The sequence below is a fragment of the Lissotriton vulgaris genome, chromosome 7 (genome assembly GCF_964263255.1).
Source record: "Lissotriton vulgaris chromosome 7, aLisVul1.2, whole genome shotgun sequence".
Classification (NCBI taxonomy): Eukaryota; Metazoa; Chordata; class Amphibia; order Caudata; family Salamandridae; genus Lissotriton; species Lissotriton vulgaris.
In genome coordinates, this window is record NC_141695.1 from 1661279098 (window position 1) to 1661303583 (window position 24486).

Below are 24486 nucleotides of genomic sequence, written 5' to 3' on the forward strand. Positions count from 1 at the left end.
TCTCAGCGGTGATCTTATAGGCTCCTGCGAATGAACAGAAGCACTGCGTGATGACGCAATCGTCTTGGGCAAGCTCCAAATAGAATGAGAGGACTCTCTGCTGCTTCTGGAGCGTGATTGGCGTCTTGATGAGCGATGTGACATTGATGGGGAGTGTCTCTACGTCGACCGGCTCTGTGTCACCATCACTTGTGAGTCCCTAGAATCTGATCATCTCCTTGACGTCGATTTTTCAGTGTGCTTCGACGTTGTATGGTGTGACGTCGAATGTCTGGAGCCCATAGACCTCGGCTTCGAAGTTGAGCTTGCAGGAGACCTCAACGATGAGCGGGTGGATGGAGAAATACTTCTCAACGTCGATCTTTCTATCGATGCTGACCGTCTCCTAGAAGTCAGTGGAGTCGAGATCCGGGCACTTCTCGCCGTCGACGGAGACCGCCGCGTCGACGTCGAACGACGTTTGGTATATCTCACTATTAGTCTCGACGTCAAATCCCTCGCCGTCGGTGAGGATCGAGCCTTCGACATTGAACGTCGATTGGACAACGACGGAGGCGATGAGTGCCTAGCCTCAGGTGAAGAGGCCGTCTCGACTTTGACCGCCGCCTGGTTGACAGCAACAGAGACGTCTGCTTCAACGCCGATCGCCGGTGACGGCGGAGCCTGTCTCAACGTTGAACACCGAATAGACGCCGACGACTGAGATCTGCTTCTCAACGTTGGGCGAGCCCGCACCAATGGAGAGTGACTCCTCGTCGCCGATCGTATGCGGGTTGATGACGGCGGAGGATCCGACGTACCTGTGTTCTTCGTTGATGACCGGTGTTCTCTCGACAGAGAGCCAGCCGTCGATGATCTTCTCGTCAACGTTTTCGTTGCTGATGAAGTGATTTGAGGCGCCGAGCCAGACGCAGATGGAGAGCACACTGGAACCTTACTTCTAGATGGAGTGGTGGCTCTCTCATTCCTCTTCTTCATCGGAGACCTGCCTCTAGAAGGAGATTTTCTCTTCTCAGCCAGCCCATAGAGGCAAATCCTCTCCATGACCTTCAAAGTTCTCTTGGACAGCAGCTGGCAATGCTGGCAGGTCTTAGAATTATGTTCAGGCCGAAGGCATAGAATACAGACAGGATGAGATTTTGTTTTATCCTTCTTCTTGCTACAGGAAGGGCACGGGTCAAAAAGAGACGGCATTTCTGACTAAAAAACAATGCTTAACTCTCTAACAAACAATAGAGGAATACTCCAACACCAAAAAGACGTCAAAGTAAAAGGGTTTTGACAAAAAAATAGAAGTATTTTCTGACCGAAATCAGAGCTAGAGCTGAAGTAACTAGGGTCCTTACAGAAAGACCCGGAAAGAACAACAACTGACCTAACTGTCTCCCCTGAGGCATGATGGGAAGCCAGGGGTCATGTCTGCCTTAAAGGCACGGTGCCAGTTTATTCTGAGTGTTTCTGTGGGTTAGCTTTTCAGCTTTCTAAACTAATGTTTCTACAATGCAGCCTACGTGCTGACAATATTTTTTCATTCTGCCTTGCGGGATTGTGATTTCTGCTGTATATTAATGCAGTTTTCAGATGCTTTCTTTCTCCCTGCTTTATTGGAATGTATTTATGTGCAAAAGAATTTCTAGCAACATTGTTCAGCATGACTATGGAAGGCTGCATTGTGTGTTTTTATATGGATATATATATAGGACTACATATATGGTTTCACATATATGTGATGTGTTTCCGGGGTCCGGCACATAGGCGGGAATATTCATGTGCTTATGACTTGAGGATCCCCTGCAAGACAACCATATTTTACATTGTCTTGTAAAAATCATATAATATAATTTTTATCTTACTGTATATCATTTTCCATTGAGATAACTATTACCAAAATTAAAGGATTTTATTTTAGGTTTCAATAGCTAATTTACCTCAGGTTCAACACTTCTGATTTCCTCTTGAGCAGTGTTTTGCTTTGTATCCATCAAGGCTGAAAGGAACTTCTCCTCGAGCGGTTTAGATTCGTCTTCTTGTGAGTATTCTTCATTTGCAGGTGAATGTAAAACTTGGCTTTCAGGAATAAGAATCTGTACACAATAAGCTTTCTGTGTTACAGCAGCATCAATCCATCGTTGATCACATAAGACTAACAATTTACAATCCATATTGAACATACCATAAGCATTATAGGATACTGCATTGTTAGATTACATATTTTTTTGTTAATGAGCCACCTGCTTTTTCTTTGTGCTGCAGAATTTCTTATTAAGCATGAACATTCATGTTTTAGGCACTTGAAGAAAACAAGTTACTTACCTGTAACTTTAGTTCTCCAGTATTGGAATCTTTCATAGATTCACATGCCTGAATCATTCCCCGTCGTCGAGACGGGAGTCTCCGGTATATAAAAAAGAAGTGCTTAGTAGTATAGCAAACTGAAAAGAGGCCTAGGCCCATTTCCCTTTTGCAACCCATAGCCTTTGTTATGTAAAAAAGGCCCAAACTTTTCCCTGAACCAATCAGAGCTCCTCACCCTCTAGAACACTCCTGAGAGAACCTTCTGCCCCTCAGATTTTTCACGCACTTGTGCATATAACACACTTCCTGTGCTAAATCCGAGGTGAGCCTTTCAGGGGAGGAGGGTGGTGTATGTGAATCTATGAAAGATTCCAATATTGGAGAACTAAAGTTACAGATAAGTAACTTGTTTTATTACTCCAGTTTTGGAACTTTCATAGATTTACATGCCTGAATCAGAATAGCGAGCAGTAAAAAAACAAAGCACGTTTCTCTGATACATTTCATAATCATGCCATACCATTTGAAAAAGAAGCATAATCTCATATACACATATATATATACTTATATAAAATGTGACTTTGTAAACAAGAGAAAGTATGGATGGAGGGATGTAAAAAGGCTCACCGTTACTGGATGATATTCCACAGTACCGCCTCTCCCACCGCTGCATCCGATTCTGCAGCTGCCTCCAAGCAGTAGTGCCTGGTGAAGGTGCGCGTAGATGCCCAGGTAGCTGCTCTGCAGATATCCTGGATTGGCACTCCTCCAAACAGCGCAGTGGATGTGGCCACTGCTCTCGTGGAATGGGCACAAACTCGTGCATTCAAAGGCTTTCCAGCAGCTTGAGGACAGTAGACAATCCCACTGGAAATCCATCTGGTAATTCCCCTCTTAGACAGCGGGAAGCCTTTCCTGGGTGCACTGAAAGCGACGAACAACTGAGAAGACTTGTGAAACGCCTTAGTTTCTTTCAAGTAAAACTTCATACATTTCTGAACGTCCAGCGAGTGCAATACTCGTTCTGCTGCTGTTAACGGATGAGGAAAGAAACGTTTCAACACCAACGGTTCGTTCAAATGAAAATCAGTTGGCACCTTCATAATTAAGGTTTGTCCTGAGAATCATTCTACCTTCCTGAAATTGTAAGAAAGGCTCCTGAATCGTGAGCGCTTGAAGTTCACCTACTCTTCTTGCTGAAGTCCATGCAATGAGAAGAGCCACTTTCCAGGACAAGAACTTCAGGTCTGCCCTGTGTATCGGTTCAAATGGTGGCTTCATCGATTGAGAGAGTACAATATTCAGATTCCATAATGGTGGTGGAGGCTTTACTGGAGGAAAGACCCTGAATATCCCCTTCATAAACTGTTTGATAATCCTTGATGACCATAAGGATGGGCCTGACGATGACCTCCTGTAGCGGGATAACGCAGCCAAATGCACCTTGATGGAGGCATGTGCTAATCCTGACTTTGCCAATAGCAGAATGTAAGGAATAATTTGATGAGGTGCAGCAGTAAGAGGGTGCACATTATGCCTCTTACACCACAGACAAAACCTCTTCCATTTCATCCAGTAGGTTTTGTTGGTACTCTCCGCTCTGGCCTTGGACAGGATCTCTCTACATTTGTGTGAGATGTTCAGATGGCTAAACTCACAATGTTCAGGAGAAAGGCTGCTAATCGCAAGGATTTCGGGTCCGGATGGAGCACTTGCCCCTTGGACATTGTCAGAAGCGATGGAATTGGACGCAACCGAATTGGACGGTCCTCCGACAGCAGCAGCAGTTCCGTAAACCAGTGTTGTCTGGGCCACCATGGGGCTACTAGGATCAGTCTGCACGGCTCTTTCTTGATCTTCACCAGTACCCGGGGGAGAAGAGGAATTGGAGGAAAACCGTAGGCAAAGATACCGGACCATGCCATGGAAAACGCATTCCCCCAAGATCCCTTCTGGGGAAGCTAGCTTGCGAAGTACTGGCATTTTCTGTTTTCCTTTGTAGCGAAGAGGTCCACTATCGGTGTTCCCCATCTTCGAAAGACGCTGTCCAGGATCCATTGGTCTAGCTCCCATTCGTGGTAGGACGATTTGAGCCTACTGAAAGTATCCGCCTTGACGTTTTGATCCCCCGGGAGGTGTTCTGCTGCCAATTATATTTCTTGCGGAAGAGCCCATTCCCATATCTCCTGGGCTTCCTGAGACAGGGAGAGAGATCTTGTTCCCCCTTGCTTGTTCACATAATGCATCGCCGTAGTGTTGTCTGTTCTTACCAACACCGGCGTGTAGGAAGGTACCTCCTGACTATGGTTGCCCCCAACTTTTTGCCCTGTGTTTTAGCTGGTTTTGGACATAGTCGACCTGGGACCCTGCCAATCAGGACCCCAGGCCTACTGCTCTCTCTTTAAAATGGATTCCATGTACCCTAGGTACATTTCCAATTGGTACTGGACCACCTTATCAGACCCTGTAACTCAGGGCATAGGTGTACCCAGGGCTGCCAGGGGCTGCAGCATGTATTATGCCACCCCTGGCTGGCCTCCTAAATTTGACACAACTGGCTGCATGACAGCTGGGGCAAAGTCGTGTAATCACCCTTTGCTGTAGGTGTAGTATCCCTATACCTAACCCTAAAATGGACACACAGATTCCTATCAGTCACTCCTATGGCAGGCCTTGACAATCCTGAAGGCAGAGTGCTTGGAATCGTGTGAGATGGTGCTCTGGCATGAGCTGAGCCTGTCTGCAGCTTGCGGAATCAAGTCCTAATAGCTGTTCCATGATATCGCATACCATATACTCTTAAGTGCATTATAATCCTCGCGGTTAAATGCTATCTTTGGTATTGCTTTATCGAAACATGTCGAGTAAGGTGTCATACGAATTGGAATACTAACCCCTCGCCAATTCTGGCGACGGGGTTAGCATTCCACCCTTCTAGAGGGACACGACATGTATGTAACTGTGAACCCCGGTGAAAGTTAACTGAAGCCTCAGCTCCACAAAATGGATGCTGCCACCACAGACACGAGTCTGACCCCCTGCAGCTGGGAGTCCTTCCAGCGAGGGGAGCCTGGACAAAGGGTTTCCTGTCAGGGGCGGTGCTAGCACCGTCCCAGACATGGTTTTGTGTATCCTGGGTAGGCAGGGCTTTACAGGAAGGTGACTGCTGAGTGGCACCCCGGTGCTCACTACGCATAGGCCGGTCTGAACCAGTTCCAGGGGCACACCAGCCCCTGGCCTGGGGAAGTCCGGCATGGCTGAGGGGTGTAACCACCCCCCACCTAGTCCCACCCATAGGCAGGACCTAGTCACCGGGTCAGCCCCCTTTTTTAGTATAAAGATGGGAGCGGGCCCCCTGTTAAAATTAGATCATCTTTGGAATCAAGATACCACTTTCTTCGAAAGGACTTCACGATTTCTTCTTCAAGATTCTCCCTTGTGGCTAAGGAGTAGTCACCCTGCATCCGCAGGCACCATCCTAAAGAACACTGCGGTCTGCTGCAAGTCCTTCATCACGAATCCGACGACCCAGCTCGACGAGACCCGGCTTCCCTGGCACCTCTGACCTCTACTCACCTCTACAGCCAAGCTGAGAACCGTGAGTGCGACGAGACCTCAAGGGACCGACGATCGCCAAGACTGCACGACATCTTTACTGCAAGCCCACCGTGTCCTCCACTGGTGAGTGCTTTGGGGTCCGAGAAGCCCCGACCCTGCGCAGCTCCAGCACCCAAGATCAGCCCCCCTGCATCTCCACGATCTGCGTGGGGCCCTTCTGCTGTTTGCTGTGCACCGCGTTGTTTGGCTACTAGCCGGCTGGCTTGTGGCCCTCTGAACGACGCCCAACGACTTCACGACTGCTGGTCTGGTTGCTCCAGGCTGGCCCTTGCTTCCTTTTTCAAGAGAGGCACCCCGGACCCTCCTGGTCCACTCCAGACGCCATTTTAGGTCCACCGCGTGGGCTTGAATTTGCCAAGGCTTTGTTGCCCAATCCTGGGTCCAGCGACGCCGACAGCTTCCATCTTCGTGGGACAGCTCGATCCTCCATCCTGGTCGCCGACAACGCCTCCTGGTCCGTGAGATCTTCGAGTCAAGCGTCACCCACTCACCTTGTCGAGGTGGCTACCATCCGGTGCCCTCCTGGTGCCCACTGACTACTGGCTAGTAGTCTCGAACTTGGTCCCCTCTGCTTTCAGGTGTCATCTATCTTCGAGATCCAGGCTTGGATCCAACTGAACTTTCTTCACTGGTCACCGGCCAGCATCTTTTCTTCCGGCTCCTGGTCCGTCTACGAGGATTCCCGACGTCTTTTCAGACCTATGCAGCTGCAGCCCCTGGGCTAGGTAACTTCGGCATTTCGGTGCCCCAGCATAGCCTCACTATCCAAGGGTCAGAATCTACTTTCGTTTTCTCCCTACCAGGTCGGGTTCGCCCGAGAACACTAACTTTCTATTTCCTAGCTACCATAGACTTTTGTCCCGCATCTCGCGTGAGAGTGCACCCACTGCACCCGAGTCCCCTAGGCCTCCTAGAAGTAATCTAACGATTCCCTAGTCAAGTCCTAGCGATTCCAAAAGCTATTAGTACTGTACTTACCTGCTAGGAATTTCGCATTCCACTTTCAGAGTATATGGTTTTCCGTGCCCCTCGGGCATTTGTATATACTGTGCTAACTTAAGTATTTTTGTAAGAGTTTTGGTTTGTGCTTAGTACCCTGTCCTCATAAAGAGTACAGGGCTGTTGTGATCTTTAAATAAATAACTGTTTATTTTCATAACACTTGTGTGGTGTCCTTTCACTTGGTATTCAAGGGGTATATGTGTGGTAAACAGCTGGCTTAACACGCCCTCTCGAGTCTTTAGCCTTAGACTGCTCGTATCCACGCTACTAGGATAGCTGGTCTATAAGGTTGACTTACAACCAATCATCAATAAGGGTTGCTGGACTGATACATAGTGTTCACTAGAATAGTGAGCACTGCATATCAGGCCACCTTCTCACATTGGTGAGCAGCGGTTGGGATTTGAGCTTGCTGTTGTTTTACCACACGTATCCTAAGAATATCTTGTTGAAAGATCACATAAGTACTGTTAGGTACATATAACTAAAGCTTAGAATACTCTGAGTTCTACTGAACCAGCTGTTGTAGCTCCTCAAGGCTTAGCACACCTTGGCTACAACTCTAGCAAGGGATCAGTAGGTAACACATAGTGTAGGTAGGTGCATCACTTACACCACACTAGAAGCAGTATGTCGGTCACAGGAGGAAACACTGAGTCTCCCCTTGTGTCAGTTGACCCTCCACAGGTCATCCCTTCAAAATATACTGCTCTTAGCTTCCATGAGATGAGACAAGTGTGTACTCTCAGGAAACTAAAACAGGGGTCTAACCCCACCACTTCCTTTCTGATTGGTCTCTTAGAGGCTTATGATGCCAGTAGGGCTGGTAACCCAGACCCTTCTAATCCAGATGGAAGTTTGCCCTCCTTACAGGGTCCCTTTGATATCCATCCCCTCCATGAGGCAGATGATGCTGAGGAGGAGGATGAGTTGTCTGGGGATGAGGCAGATAAGGGACAGCTAGAAGTCAGTAGACTAAGCAGGTCCAACTTAAGCAGACATGAGCTTGGTACTGGGGGACCCCTGGGCCCACTCTCAGGTCAGCTTAACATTGGGAATGGACGAGTTAGGTCTCTATCAAGAGGCTCTAGCAGATCCTTTCGAACCAATGGCTCTCTCAACTCTTCTCACAGAGGAATGTCTTCCCCTAAGAGGAGAGTGTATGAAGCTGAAGAAAGGGCAGTCAAACTGAGGATTGAAAGGGAAGAACTTGCCCTGGCCAAAGAGAGACTTGCCCTTGCTAGAGAGCAAGAATTATGTGGGCTAGTTCCCACTGGTGGCAGCAATAAACCTAGCAATAGGGAAAGGAGTTTTGATAAAAAGCACCTGAATAAGATAGTGCCCCCCTTTAGGGAAGGGGATGACATCCACAAATGGATTACTGCTTTGGAGAGAGCCTGCACTGTGCAGGGTGTTCCCCAAAGTCAGTGGGCAGCTATCTTGTGGCTCTCCTTTGATGGTAAAGGTAGAGATAAGCTCCTCACCACAAGGGTGGAGGATGCTAACAATTACCAAGTCTTGAAGAATGTACTGGTTGATGGGTTTGGTTTAACCACTGAACAATACAGGATGCTGTTCAGAGACACCCAGAAAACTCAGTCTCAAGATTGGACTGACTTTGTTGATTGTGCCACTAAGGCTTTTGAAGGCTGGCTACTGGGTAGTAAGGTTACTGATTTTAAAGGATTGTATAATCTAATTATGAGGGAGCAAATCTTAAATAATTGTCAGAACCAGCTATTACATCAGCACCTGGTAGACTCTGAGTTGACCTCTCCACAGGAATTGGGTAAGAGGGCAGACAAATGGGTCAGAACCAGGGTTAGGCCTAAAAACCAGGGTGGTGACCAGAAAAAGGAATCAACCAAGCCTCAAGAGAAGGGTGGGGATAAATCCACAGAGAAGACTTCCCAAGGGCCCCAAAATTCCAACAAGGGTGGTGGGTCCCAGAACACTCCTTCAGAACAGAAGAAACCTTATTGCCATACCTGTAAACAGGTGGGTCATTACAAAAGTGATGCCAGTTGCCCTAAAAATGGTAATAAGGGAAATACACCCCCAGGTAATACTCCTAAACCTCCTGTTACCACTAGTGGTAATCCCCCAGGTGGTGGGAGTGCCCCCAAGAATGTGGTGGGCATTACTCTGGGCCAACAGGAGGACTATGGCTTAGCCAGGTTCCCTGACCACACTCTTGTCTGTGAGACTGGCATGGGGTTTGCTAACTTCACTACTGGACCCCACCTTTTGGGCAAGTATAGACAAGAAGTTTTATTGAATGGTCAGAAAGTTGAGGCATTCAGAGACACAGGGGCCAGCCTCACCATGGTGAGTGACCATCTGGTCCCCTCTGCTCAACTGACCCCTGGTTTTACTTATCAGGTGACAGACATTCATGGAGTGAAGAGAAGGCATCCCATGGCAGTAGTCAAGCTCAGTTGGGGTAATGTCACAGGGCCCATGAGAGTGGCAGTGACAGATAACCTACCTGTAGATTGCTTACTGGGGAATGACCTGGAACTCTCAGCGTGGGCTGAGGTGGAACAAGAAACACATTCCAGAATGATAGGCCTATCCAGACAGGTTAGTGGGGCAGTAATAGCTACAGCCCCAGTCCAAGCACCATTCCTCCCTGAAAAGGTTGGAAGGGCAGTGGTAGCCACTGCCCAGGCTCAGACAGACTTTTCAGAACAGGATAGGAGGGCTGTGACAGTCACAGCCCAAACACAGACTGAGTGCCCTCCTGAAAAGGTTGGCAAGGTTGAAATGGTCTCAGCCTCTACTCAGACAGATAGTGAGGTTGTGAAGCCTGAAACAATGGATCACTCCACTCAAACAGAGAGCATTGAGGAGGAAGAAGAGTCTTCCCCCTCCCAGACACTAGGTGAGAGCCAGCCTCCTCAGGGAACTGACTCTACCCCTGTTGAAGGAACTGCCCCAGAGGTAGTCAGGCCTAGCCTGGCAGAGCCCCTGATGGCAGTGGACCCTTCCCAGGTGGGACCCAGTCTGGAGCAGGTAACCTGCACCTCTCTACCCTGCCTCAGTCAGCCCAGGGCTGAAGAGATCAGGGAGGCCAGTGGTGGACCCCAAAGGGCCCCCTGTCCAAAAGAACCACTTAATCAGCAGAGTAGGGTCACTGAAGCTGGTAAACCTAGCCAAGTGAAAATAAGTCAGACTCCTGAGGGATCCCCCTTAAAAGTAGGTAGGGACCTCCCCCAGCTGGACACTGTTGGGCACAGCCAAACATGGGGCCTAAAAACCCCAGACCTGACCTGTCCCTCCAGTAAGCCAAACAGAGGGACCCAGCCTCCAGCTTTAGGTAGCCAGAGGCTGACCCTGAGAGCTCAGTGCATCTCAGCTAAAGAAAGAAAGGCACATATGATGGATGGTGATTGGAGGAAGTTGAGCCCAAAGGTAGAGGAGCCTCACTTCAGTACTCCATCCCAGCATCAGCCTTTTACTTTCCCAAGACACACCAGAGACAGAGATTCCCTATGGTGGAGACCCTCAGATACCCTTAGGGTGAGGGGTTGCCTAGTGGACCATGACACAGGGGGAAACCAAGCCAGAGCTGGTACTTCCTTATATGGCCACTTAGGTAATAGAGGCTTACCTGGACAAGGATAGCCTTATCTCCTTTCGTTTGGGGGGGGGTTGTGTAGGAAGGTACCTCCTGACTATGGTTGCCCCCAACTTTTTGCCCTGTGTTTTAGCTGGTTTTGGACATAGTCGACCTGGGACCCTGCCAATCAGGACCCCAGGCCTACTGCTCTCTCTTTAAAATGGATTCCATGTACCCTAGGTACATTTCCAATTGGTACTGGACCACCTTATCAGACCCTGTAACTCAGGGCATAGGTGTACCCAGGGCTGCCAGGGGCTGCAGCATGTATTATGCCACCCCTGGCTGGCCTCCTAAATTTGACACAACTGGCTGCATGACAGCTGGGGCAAAGTCGTGTAATCACCCTTTGCTGTAGGTGTAGTATCCCTATACCTAACCCTAAAATGGACACACAGATTCCTATCAGTCACTCCTATGGCAGGCCTTGACAATCCTGAAGGCAGAGTGCTTGGAATCGTGTGAGATGGTGCTCTGGCATGAGCTGAGCCTGTCTGCAGCTTGCGGAATCAAGTCCTAATAGCTGTTCCATGATATCGCATACCATATACTCTTAAGTGCATTATAATCCTCGCGGTTAAATGCTATCTTTGGTATTGCTTTATCGAAACATGTCGAGTAAGGTGTCATACGAATTGGAATACTAACCCCTCGCCAATTCTGGCGACGGGGTTAGCATTCCACCCTTCTAGAGGGACACGACATGTATGTAACTGTGAACCCCGGTGAAAGTTAACTGAAGCCTCAGCTCCACAAAATGGATGCTGCCACCACAGACACGAGTCTGACCCCCTGCAGCTGGGAGTCCTTCCAGCGAGGGGAGCCTGGACAAAGGGTTTCCTGTCAGGGGCGGTGCTAGCACCGTCCCAGACATGGTTTTGTGTATCCTGGGTAGGCAGGGCTTTACAGGAAGGTGACTGCTGAGTGGCACCCCGGTGCTCACTACGCATAGGCCGGTCTGAACCAGTTCCAGGGGCACACCAGCCCCTGGCCTGGGGAAGTCCGGCATGGCTGAGGGGTGTAACCACCCCCCACCTAGTCCCACCCATAGGCAGGACCTAGTCACCGGGTCAGCCCCCTTTTTTAGTATAAAGATGGGAGCGGGCCCCCTGTTAAAATTAGATCATCTTTGGAATCAAGATACCACTTTCTTCGAAAGGACTTCACGATTTCTTCTTCAAGATTCTCCCTTGTGGCTAAGGAGTAGTCACCCTGCATCCGCAGGCACCATCCTAAAGAACACTGCGGTCTGCTGCAAGTCCTTCATCACGAATCCGACGACCCAGCTCGACGAGACCCGGCTTCCCTGGCACCTCTGACCTCTACTCACCTCTACAGCCAAGCTGAGAACCGTGAGTGCGACGAGACCTCAAGGGACCGACGATCGCCAAGACTGCACGACATCTTTACTGCAAGCCCACCGTGTCCTCCACTGGTGAGTGCTTTGGGGTCCGAGAAGCCCCGACCCTGCGCAGCTCCAGCACCCAAGATCAGCCCCCCTGCATCTCCACGATCTGCGTGGGGCCCTTCTGCTGTTTGCTGTGCACCGCGTTGTTTGGCTACTAGCCGGCTGGCTTGTGGCCCTCTGAACGACGCCCAACGACTTCACGACTGCTGGTCTGGTTGCTCCAGGCTGGCCCTTGCTTCCTTTTTCAAGAGAGGCACCCCGGACCCTCCTGGTCCACTCCAGACGCCATTTTAGGTCCACCGCGTGGGCTTGAATTTGCCAAGGCTTTGTTGCCCAATCCTGGGTCCAGCGACGCCGACAGCTTCCATCTTCGTGGGACAGCTCGATCCTCCATCCTGGTCGCCGACAACGCCTCCTGGTCCGTGAGATCTTCGAGTCAAGCGTCACCCACTCACCTTGTCGAGGTGGCTACCATCCGGTGCCCTCCTGGTGCCCACTGACTACTGGCTAGTAGTCTCGAACTTGGTCCCCTCTGCTTTCAGGTGTCATCTATCTTCGAGATCCAGGCTTGGATCCAACTGAACTTTCTTCACTGGTCACCGGCCAGCATCTTTTCTTCCGGCTCCTGGTCCGTCTACGAGGATTCCCGACGTCTTTTCAGACCTATGCAGCTGCAGCCCCTGGGCTAGGTAACTTCGGCATTTCGGTGCCCCAGCATAGCCTCACTATCCAAGGGTCAGAATCTACTTTCGTTTTCTCCCTACCAGGTCGGGTTCGCCCGAGAACACTAACTTTCTATTTCCTAGCTACCATAGACTTTTGTCCCGCATCTCGCGTGAGAGTGCACCCACTGCACCCGAGTCCCCTAGGCCTCCTAGAAGTAATCTAACGATTCCCTAGTCAAGTCCTAGCGATTCCAAAAGCTATTAGTACTGTACTTACCTGCTAGGAATTTCGCATTCCACTTTCAGAGTATATGGTTTTCCGTGCCCCTCGGGCATTTGTATATACTGTGCTAACTTAAGTATTTTTGTAAGAGTTTTGGTTTGTGCTTAGTACCCTGTCCTCATAAAGAGTACAGGGCTGTTGTGATCTTTAAATAAATAACTGTTTATTTTCATAACACTTGTGTGGTGTCCTTTCACTTGGTATTCAAGGGGTATATGTGTGGTAAACAGCTGGCTTAACACGCCCTCTCGAGTCTTTAGCCTTAGACTGCTCGTATCCACGCTACTAGGATAGCTGGTCTATAAGGTTGACTTACAACCAATCATCAATAAGGGTTGCTGGACTGATACATAGTGTTCACTAGAATAGTGAGCACTGCATATCAGGCCACCTTCTCACACGGCGAACCTCTTATCCTTAGTAGAAGAGCCAGCAATGCCAAGCGGTTCGCTCTGAGCTGCAGCAGATTTATGTGTCATTGCTGCTCCTGCGCCTTCCAAAGACCATTGCCTTGTAGGTCCTGAAGGAAAGCTCCCCATCCTTCCAACAACGCATCTGTTGTTACCACTAGAGGAGCCGCTCTTGCCAGAAACATCAGTCCTTGAGACACGTTTGCTCTTTGCGTCCACCACTTTGCTGCCTGTACCATCACTGGTGTCACCCCTATTGTATCGTCAAAGGATCCCTCCGCTTGACGCCATTGGAGATCGATCTGCTCTTGCCATGGTCTCATCCTTAGTCTGCAGCAAGGTACCAGGGGGATACAAGATGACATTGTGTCCAGCAAGGATTTGTACCTGCGGACTGAAAGAGACTTTCTTTTTACAAAGTCTTGGAAGATGGACACAATCCTCAGTTGCCTTTCTTCGGAGGGAAACGCCTTGTTGCATTCCGTGTCCAATTTAGCCCCCAGAAATGTGATCACTTTTGCTGGGCCGAGGTTCGACTTTCCCTCGTGGAGAGTCAATCCTAGATTGGCGAATAATTCTATGTAGGCTTGTGTTGACGCTCTTGCCTGTACCTTTGATGGTGCCTTGACTAACCAGTCGTCGAGGTAAGGAAATATTTGATGTTTTTGCTTTCTCAACACAGCCGCCACTGGAGCCAGGCATTTCGTGAAAACTCTTGGCGCTGACTTGAAGCTGAATGGCAGTACCTTCAATTGGTAATGTCTTCCGGCTACCCAGAACCGAAGGTACTGTCTGTGTGCAGGATGTATCGGTACGTGGAAATACGCGTCTCGTAGGTCCAATGTGGTCATATGATCTCCTGGGTTTAATAACGGAAGGATGTCCTGCAGAGACACCATCCTGAAAGATTGTTTCTTGAGATAGGTGTTTAAGGATCTGAGATCCAGAATGGGGTGCCACTGGAGCTTATTTTTCTTGATAAGAAAAAAACGGGAGTAAAACCCCTTGTTTTCCTGGGCTTTCGGTACCGGTTCTATTGCTCCCTTTCGGAGCATTGTCCGAATCTCCTGCCGGAGCTGATGCAGATGGTTGGCTCTCTGGTGCATCGGTGGCGTACAAGGGGGCGCTTGAAGAAATTCTAGGGTATGACCGAATTGAACTATTTTGAGGACCCATTGGTCCGTTGTTATTTTCCGCCAATTGTGAAGATAGTGAGCAATCTTTCCACCCAGGGGAGCATCTGACAGAGCCGGAAGATGGAGGTTGTCATTGTCGACGGGTGTTGTCCTTTCCTCGGCCACCCCGTCCTCTTGGAGTTGATTTTGTGTATCCTCCTGATTGACTCTGGCTGTACTGTTGACGGTAAGGCTGCGATGAGGACGGATAAGAAGAATATCTCCCCTGTTGGTATCCTCCTCTATACGAGGCCTGTCCTCAACCCCTGGAGCCACGAAAAGGGGTTTTCCTGTATTGCAGTGTTCCTAGAGCCTTTCCGTATCCGTATCCTTCTTGATACTCTGCAGAGTATCATCAATATGCTTTCCAAATAACTCTTCTCCATTGAAAGGGAGGTCTAAAATTTTGTTTTGCACCTCCGGCCTAAACGCTGTTGCTCGCAGCCATCCCTGCCTGCGTAGGACCGCTGCTCCTCCCAAGGATCTAACCGCCGTGGTCGCTATATCCATAGCGCAGTCTATGACTTCGGCCGAAGTCTTCTCCCCTTCCATGAGAATCTTTTTCGCCTCCTGCTTCTCTGGTTCCGGCACCTGGTTAATGTATGGAGACAGGTCACACCACATATGCCTGTCATACCTTCCCAAGATAGCGAGGGCATAAGCAGCTCTCACTAACAGAGCCGACATTAAGGAAAACCTCTTTCCCGCATTATCCAACCTTCTGCCTTCTTTGCTGGAGGTGCTGCAATCTGAGCAGATGGGTTCCTGGATTTCTGTTGTGCCGCCTGCGTAATAACAGAATCCGGTTTGGGATGACCCAAAAGGCAAGTAGGAGCATCAATAGGCGCCTTATACTTCTTATCTAGTATGGTCAGAACCGGCGTTACCGTCGCTGGCGTCTCCATGACCTTTAATCCTTCCTTCCAAATATGGGACACCATAGGCAGGGATCGCACGGATTTCCGATACGAGTCCTTGAAGTCATATAAAAAACATTCCGTCTTCTCCTCTGTCATGGTCAGTGCAAATCTCTTAGTGGCCCTTTCCATCAAATTATGAAATCCACCAATGTCCTCCGGTGGAGAATCTACTGGTTTCTGTGGAGGAGTAGACAGTGAGGGGGTGATATAGTCATGCCAATCTGCACTTGTGTCCGCAATTTCCCCAACCTCATGATTGTCATCCGAGGAATCGTGGTGTGCCGTCGGCGGTGGAGACCTAGCAGTAGGTTCCGGCAAAATCTCTCTCCTAGGAACCGGTGTCCCTGGTACCGATCATGGACGTGGAGTAACCTCTGGGGCCTGTTGAGCGACTGGCGTCGCTGGGTATCTTTTCCTATAATCCTCCAACATGCCCTGGAGATCTTTCAACAAAGAGGATGGCACACTTGTCATCTCCTCGCGTTGCTGTTGGCGAAATCGGTGCTGTTCCTGGGGTTGTTCCTGATAACCCCCATATTCCTCCTCAAAATCCTCTTCCTGGTACTTGACCTGCAATTGCGAAGGGTTACTGGCAATTCCATACTCATCATCTTCCTCTTCTGAATCTTCCTCTTCCAGCAGGTGAGATGGCAACAATGGGGAGACCTTGCTCGGAGATGTAACTAACCTCTGGTGTTATAGGTTTTTTCCTAAGCACCAACCTTTTTTCTGGTGTTTTTTCCCTCGTCGACGAGCCCGTCGACGAGATTCCCATCGCCGTCGTCGACCAAGTCATCGTCGTCGACGCCACCGTCGACGTTGTAGTCACCGTCGACGCTGTCTTCGTCGACGTTGTCGTCCTCGTCGACGCTGCCGCCGACACTGCCGTCGTCGACACAGTCCTCGTCGACGCCGCCGTCATCGACGCCTCCGTTGACGCGATCGTCGATGCTCTCATCGACGGTAAAACCGTCGACGGTATCGCAGTCGACAGTGAAATCGTCGACGCTGCTTTCTCAGCAGCTTTAGCATTATCTTTCTTCGTCGACGACGGAGGTGTTTTTGTCGTCGGCGATGATCCTTTTTTTGTCGACGGTCCCGCCGACGGTGCTGAAACAGCACCTTTCTCCTCAGAAGGCGTAGAAGAAGACCGTTTGATGGTAATCTTGATTTTCTGAGGTGATTGCGGTGGATCTGAGGCGGATTTCACTATCTTCACCTCACCAGCAGAACCCTTCTTCCCCTTAGCTGAGACTGAAGGGGATTTTGAGGGACTGCGCCCTGAAGACCCTGGAGTGGTCTTTTTTGGGGCCTTCTCAGGTCTTTCCCCAGAGGAATGTGTCTGTGGAGATCTACTTCTCTTCTGAGATCTCTTAGACGCCACAGATTCCTCTTCACTCTCACTTGAGAGGATCTCCTTCCTGGCCCTAACCTTCTGAACTGATAACATAAATAGTATCTAGGAGTCCAATAGTAATGTAACTCAACTGTAGATAAAGACCTCAATAGAGTGGGAAGACACAGTGGAGACCCAAAAGTGCAACAAAGTGTGACAAGGTTGAGCTTAGGCTCAAGGGCATGGGTGAATATTCCCATCAGTAGCCGCTCTGTACCGCCCTTTTTAACATCATGTGGGTTCTCCTTGCCCAGGAGACAAAGAACACAACCTACAGATATTCTCACGGCTGTGTTAGAACCTTAACAAAATGTGTTACCAAGAAGGGTGGTTATGTGAAAAGAATTTTAATGTAAATGGCTACTGAATAAGCAGTGCAAAAAGTGAGTGAAAAAATAATCAGTGAAAACGGATAAAATTGGATAAACTGAGTAGATGTTTAAGTTTAATATTATCTCCCAGTGTTCCAAATGTAAAAACCTAACGTGAAAGAACAGATTTAACATAATATCTGTGAGCAATAATGGTCGACATGTTTCAGCATTTAAGTGGAAATGTACCAATGCTTTCTTCAGGACCCGATGATAACTACTGCTTAATGTGCAAAATAAAAAATATCTCCTGCAATTTTCAGGTTATATACTCCACCACAGACCATTAGTTGTGGTGATGGCGCTTCACCCCACCTGGCTGCAGCTCAGGTATAGAGGAGCACCGCTCTAACCGTCGGTGTCTCCGGACTAGCGTCTATTATCCTAGTAAGGTGATTTTTTATGGATGTGTACATTTCCTAAGTGTGGTATGCCTAAAAATGTTGGAACACACAAACTTGTGAGTTCGTGGGCATTAACAAACATATCCATCAACTATTCGCACACTGGCAATTGTCCCAGATTTGCAGAAAAGGGTCATGATTTTATGAAAGACACGGAAGCAAACAGAATGCTATCTCTCTAGAAGCTATTCATTTCAATAGCACATGGATTCAAAGTAAAACTACCACAAACCAGCTCATCCAGTTAGGAAATAGAAACATGGAGGAAAGTTAACATTACACATAATAATACATTTCCTAGCTATTGTGAAGGAAAGTGAAGGAAAGTTTCAATTTGATTAAGGCCACAGAGGCGAGAATGATGCTTTATTTTCGTTCCTTTAATTCTCCAGTAGCCCACTAACATATTGAAGCAAACTACGTTTTCTATAAAACAACGACACAGTCTTATGTCCAATCTGGAGCAATTGCTCTGTTCTGAAGAGGCTCTGAAACTTGCTGTGCCTCCTCTTTCCTCACATGCCAAGCTTCAAGCCTGAGTACACTTCTATTCCTCTTTGTTTTCGATCTCCAGAGCAAGTAAATATGGCATTACCAAATGTGTCAACTACTTTGATACAATCCACAATGCATTCAGTTTACCAGCAACCAGCAATATATATTTAACTTACTAACTTTATCTTGAAAAAAGAGACTTAACTCGCAGAGAACAGAATTTCTCTGACAAACAGTTCTAAACAACGCTAACCACATTCCATCCAGATGATGGATATTAAATTGGTGGGTAAATCACAGTGTGGGGAAATCCTCAGCTTCATGGTCCTAATTGAATTGGAAGCTTTCTTCTCAATAACCAGAAATGTTTTTATCCGATGTGAGGGCCTGAAGCGAGGATTATCTTCTCTCAAAGCTTACCACCAGCAGGGCCACCACTGATTTAAAGTAAAACATGGAATCTGAGGACCAATCATCTGTATTCATTATATCTTTTCTACTTGGTCCAAGGATGAACACTTTTAAAGCCATAGCACCAAGTGTGCTACAAACTGCTGAACATCAAAGCCTGCTTACTGCATAACCCAATGTACCCAACTGGCAATGGTAGGAGATGAGACAGCTGAAAATGCCTTCTCAAGGCAATGAGGAGTTGTTTCTCCCCAGGAGGTCGGAGCTCCTCTGTCACACTATCATATGACTTAATTCATTCCACCACACACAACTTGTTATCCCTAAAAGATGAATAGGAAATCGTTCTGGTATTAGTTATAATCCTTCTAGTGATGTTAAAAGTAATCCCATCTAGGGTAAACATTCTCCCTGAGATACCAACAGCCTCACATCTGACACTTTTTGGCAAGAAAACAAACAAAAAAGCATGGCTAACTTACCTGAAAGTGCCTTACTACTGAGATATTTATTTTGCTGCCAATATATGAATAGTTTCAGCACCTTCTTTAGATCCCATAACCTAGACTATCTTAGTTCCGGTGGTAAGGAAAGATGGCTGCCCCTTAGCAGTTTTCTGACTGTGGGAAGTGGTTCCCCCACCTGAAGGCTTTCAATAGGGAGGTGTTCCGCTGAAATGACAGAGCGTAATGTATTTACTGACCTGTAAGCTAGTGTGTCGCTAGCCATTTCTGATAGAAAATGTAGATAATGTATAAGCTCCAATCCCTTGGGATCCAGATTTTAGCTTGGTCTGACCCAGGCTTTTTAGCTTGGTCCAATATTCAGTGGATTTTTCATCTGTACCTGTAAGGCATCATGCCAATAATGTTAAGTTCCCTTCTTCCACCAGCCTATGAGGTTGCCCCTGTTGATCCAACAAAATGTTCCATTATTGGGGTGTCGGATAGGAGAATCTCATGAAAGTTTCATCAGAACTGGAAACTAGACTTGAGACTTCAACAATGGAGTGACTATCACCAACTTCGCCTGCTGCCTGGGATACGACAGTCATTATCATAGCAAATTGCAAGAACTCCGATCCCTCTCTATGCTTCAATACTGCAGGAAAATTTCTGTCACCATGGCACCTGAATTTGGTCTTCAGCTGATGTATCTCTAAATTTAGAAATCCAAGTGAGATGTAAAGAGATCCTGAAAAAAAGGACCCTATGAGTGCACTAGTGCTTGGAAAAACTGTGGATTCAATTTCGGTAGGCTTAAATCCTGTATATGACGTTAGAATCAGTCTGCTACTGTATTGTTCTCTCCCGGGAGGTATTTCACTGTCATTGGTATCTGATTTTCAAGGCAGAAGTGCCAAAAATCCTTGGCTAACTCAGTCAGAATTTTCGATATTGTCCCTTTTAGGTGACATGTATCTTATAGCTGAGATGGATAAGTTATTTACCTGTAATTCTAGTTCTCTTCCAGGGGTATACTCATCAAAGTCATCAGCAGAGAATAATCCTGCCCACGTTCGGGGACCCCGGAGCTTATACCAATATATCTATATATATATATATATATATATCTATATCTATATATATATATATATATTACCTACTGGCGTTAGCCAGTAGGTATATATAGTTAGGACCTAGTTACTATAGGAAATCCCCAACATTCTATTGGGAATAACATTTGGCGCCGATTGAGGAATCTGTGTGCAATTTTCCTTAAAATTGCCTCGCTCTGCTCCGCTCCTTCCCTGAAAGTTTCGGGGAGATTCGTCAAGCGGGGGCCGTGAAAAAAGGGGGGTCCCAAAACGTGTTTTTCCCATGTTAATTTCCATAGGAAACTTTAGACACAGCTACAGCCCGAACAGCTGAATGGAATTACACCAAACTTGGCAAAATGGTAGGGACTGGTATGGAGATGTGCCTTTGCTATGTTTGGTGAAAATCCCTCCAGTAGTATTTGCAAAAATTGAAAGTGAAATGTAGCCCAATGCAATTTTCCATAGGACCTTTAGACACGGCTACAGCCCGAACGGCTGAGTGGAATTACACCAAACTTGGCAAAATGGTAGGGACTGGTACGCAGTAGTGCCTTTTTTATATTTGGTGAAAATCGCTCCAGTAGTTGTTGAGAAAATTGAATTTTCCCAAATTATATATCTATGGGCGGGACACCGTCCATGCACGGTCCTTGCACTGTCCTTGCACTGTGTGTGGACCCTAGCGTGCGCAAGCGGAATTCTGATTGGCTTTTGGACATCTGTCAACATTCCAGTCAGTCGAGATGAGGAAGTGCTGTCCGCCATCTTGTTTTTGTGGCAGAAGGTAGTTGTAAACAGAAGACTAGTACTTAAAAAAAGGGGGCAGGGTAGAGATTCCTGACCCCCCTCGGTTTTTTCATGGGGTCTCTAAAGGACCCCGAAGATCAGAATTTTTTTAAATCGCAAGGTGCGCACCGTGCACGGACGGTGGTCTAAAAAGACAAAAAAAATACATTTAAATAACAAGTTTGAGTGTTTAGATGTTGGTTAAGTGTAATACTGAGTGGTGACTTTTTCACCTTTGGGTTTAGATAGGTGTTTTGTGGAAAGTTAGTATGGTAAAAGATAGAGAGCAGTGGGTGTAGGTTGAAGATTATGTGAGTTTGAAAGTGTTGGGGCAGGGTAGAAACAACCTGACCCCCTAGGGCTGCTCAGGTGGTCCCACAAGGATATTAACATATTTAAACGTTATCCGCTAATAGAGTTAGCCTTTAAAAAACCTTGCGAATTCACTGAAAAAACCAAAGGTTTCAGGCCTTATATAGTTAGGAATTAGCATTAAAAAAACGTGCAAATTCACTGAAAAAACCATAGGTTTCAGGCCTTATATAGGTAGGAATTACCATATAAAAAAACCTTTGAAATTCACTGAAAAAAACCATAGGTTTTCGGCCTTATATAGTTAGGAATTAGCATTTAAAAAACCTTTGAAATTCAATGAAAAAACCATAGGTTTCAGGCCTTATATAGGTAGGAATTAGCATTAAAAAAACCTTGCAAATTCACTGAAGAAACCAAAGGTTTCAGGCCTTATATAGTTAGGAATTAGCATTAAAAAAAACTTTGAAATTCACTGAAAAAAACATAGGTTTTAGGCCTTATATAGTTAGGAATTAGCTTTTAAAAAACCTTTGAAATTCACTCAACAAACTATAAGTTTTAGGGGTGTAATAGTTAGCTGGACATTTCACTCATACAAAACCATTGAAATTGCTCCAATATAGTTAGTTGTACTAACTATATTTCGCGCTCCCGCAATGCACTGCTGATGATGTCACATATTAGATCATTCATGACATGGTCAGTGACATCACTGATGACATCTCAAATGACATCCCTGATGACATCACTGATGACATCATCCACGTGACAATCACATACACCTTTTCATACACTAGTAAAATCTTTCATCACTCTTTGTAAAATACTGAGTATCATATTTGAATCCATTGTCACAGCAATACAAGTATCTAAAAACCCACTCAGTGATTCATATATGTATACACACATCTAATCACTTACCTGTAGATTCAATCATACATGCTGTCAATGAACAATAGAACACTATCAAAAATACTTATACACCTATATCGACATTAAACAACAGCACACATCCTATTCACATATGAAGTCATCCTACTCACCTATGCAAACAATGGATCATACTTACATATTTACTTAACTACACACTTATACAAACACCACTTCATCTATTCATTTAGATAGTAACTCATACTTAGTGAATTATAAAATCATTATTACAAGTATATAGTTATCCATACAGTCACTCACACAATCATTGAGTCTTATGTATACTTATTTATATACAACAACTGACACATACACTGCCTTTTATTTTTCTAGTTTGTTGGACATGTACCATTGAGAAATATATTTGCTCATCACCACACCCATAAAGAGATTCACTCACCCAAACTGTTAGAACATGTAATTTTAACTTCATATATCTACTGAATCAACTATTCACACATCTTTGGACAGTCACACGCCTGCCCCCCGAACCACACACACTTTCACTCTCCCATACAAATACTCAGTTATCTAATCAATAACTAATATAGACTTTCACGTAGCTAGTAACCAACTGTAGAACCAGTTTACACAACAACTGACAAAGTGATACAGATATTCACACAGTTTGGTCCCTATCCACAATATTTAGTGAGACACATAAATTGGTCAAGTAAACAGTCAATTACACTGCTACTAAATCCTCCGTCCAAATATTTATTGATATATATCCACTCATTCTTCAATGCAAATTGCTATATATATAATGCATATTTAAATACCGAAGCAAACCACATTCACTGGATGATGTCATCAGTGATGTCATCAGTGATGTCCTTTGAGATGTCATCAGTGATGTCACTGACCATGTCATGAATGATCTAATATGTGACATAATCAGCAGTGCATTGCGGGTGCACAAAATATAGTTAGTACAACTAACTATATAGGAGCAATTTCAATGGTTTTGTATGAGTGAAATGTCCAGCTAACTATAACACCCCTAAAACTTATAGTTTTTTGAGTGAATTTCAAAGGTTTTTTAAAAGCAAATTCCTAACTACATAAGGCCTGAAACCTATGTTTTGTTCAGTAAAAAAATAATATATATATATATATATATATATATATATATATATATATATATATATATATATATATATATATATATACATATACATACACACACATATATAGGTGTATGCCCAGAAATTAAAATGTCTAAACTTTTAAAAACTATACACCTAAATATGGATGAAGGTACATATATGTAACTATGCAGCCCTAGGTAAGAATTGTAACCAAAATAGGGGCAAACTGCTAGAAAAGAATTCAGTAATACTTGTAGTACCAAAGAACACTTAAGACTACTTGTAATAGAGACCATACACCCCAATGGCTTCATACAAGGATCTTTTATTTTCCAGAACAAGGAAATCAAGTAAATTGCAGGCAGTTTGGCCCATAGGCTGCATAGGAACAACTGTCTTCAGACAGAAAGACAGAAAAGGTAACTGGCACCTTGCCTTTAACCCCTTCCTTGCTCATGACGAGCTCAGCTCGTCATGCAGTACACTGCTTGTGTGCTCATGACGAGCTCAGCTCGTCATGAACCATGGGAGTCAAAGACTCTCAGCACAGAGGGAGAATTGCTGTAGCATGGATGTGGTTAAGAATCACAAGAATCTAAGCACTTTGCCTTTAAGAACGCCAGAGAGTCCTTTGCTCCCAGAATGCACCACCGGTGACAGTTAGGTCAGTTCTTTTTGTAAAGGTGTATATTCCAACATGAAGAAAACCTTGAACCCACTTTGCTCATCCAGGGAGGAGGGCGGGGTGCTTATGACTTTGATGAGTATACCCCTGAAAGAGAACTAGGATTACAGGTAAGTAACTTATCCTTCTCTTCCAGGGGATACGCATCAATAATCATAAGCAGTGAAGAGAATAGCAAGCCCATACCCTCAATCAATCAATCATAGGCACTTATAGAGCGCTCTACTTACCCGGAGGGTCTCAAGGCGCTAGGGGGCGGGGGGGGGGTGCTGCTGCTACCCGAACAGCCAGGTCTTGAGCTTCTTCCTGAAGGCGAGGTGGTCTTGGGTCAGGCGCAGGTCGGGAGGGAGGGAGTTCCAGGTCTTGGCGGCCAGGTAGGAGAAGGACCTTCCTCCTGTTGTCGTTCTTCGGATGCGGGGGACGGCGGCGAGGGCGTGACTGGCTGATCAGAGGTGTCGTTTGGGAGCGTAGAAGTTGATGCGGTTGTTGAGGTAGCTCGGGCCTTGGTCGTGAAGAGCTTTGTGTGCGTGGGTAAGGAGACGGAAGGTGATTCTCTTGTTGACCGGGAGCCAGTGCAGGTCTCTTAGGTGTCCGGAGATGTGGCTGTGTCGTGGGATGTCGAGGATGAGTCTGGCTGAGGCGTTCTGGATCCGTTGGAGTCTCT

The 24486-nt window shown here is 46.5% G+C and overlaps 1 protein-coding gene across 1 annotated transcript in view; it reads right to left on the reverse strand.

The window, feature by feature from the left end:
• SYCP2 (synaptonemal complex protein 2) overlaps positions 1–24486 on the reverse strand; it is a 3993018-nt gene that overhangs the window by 2940283 nt on the left and 1028249 nt on the right. Inside the window, exon 17 of the mRNA XM_086932653.1 lies at positions 1929–2084. Coding sequence (XP_086788779.1) covers positions 1929–2084 — 156 coding nt within the window. The remainder of the gene's footprint in view (positions 1–1928; positions 2085–24486) is intronic.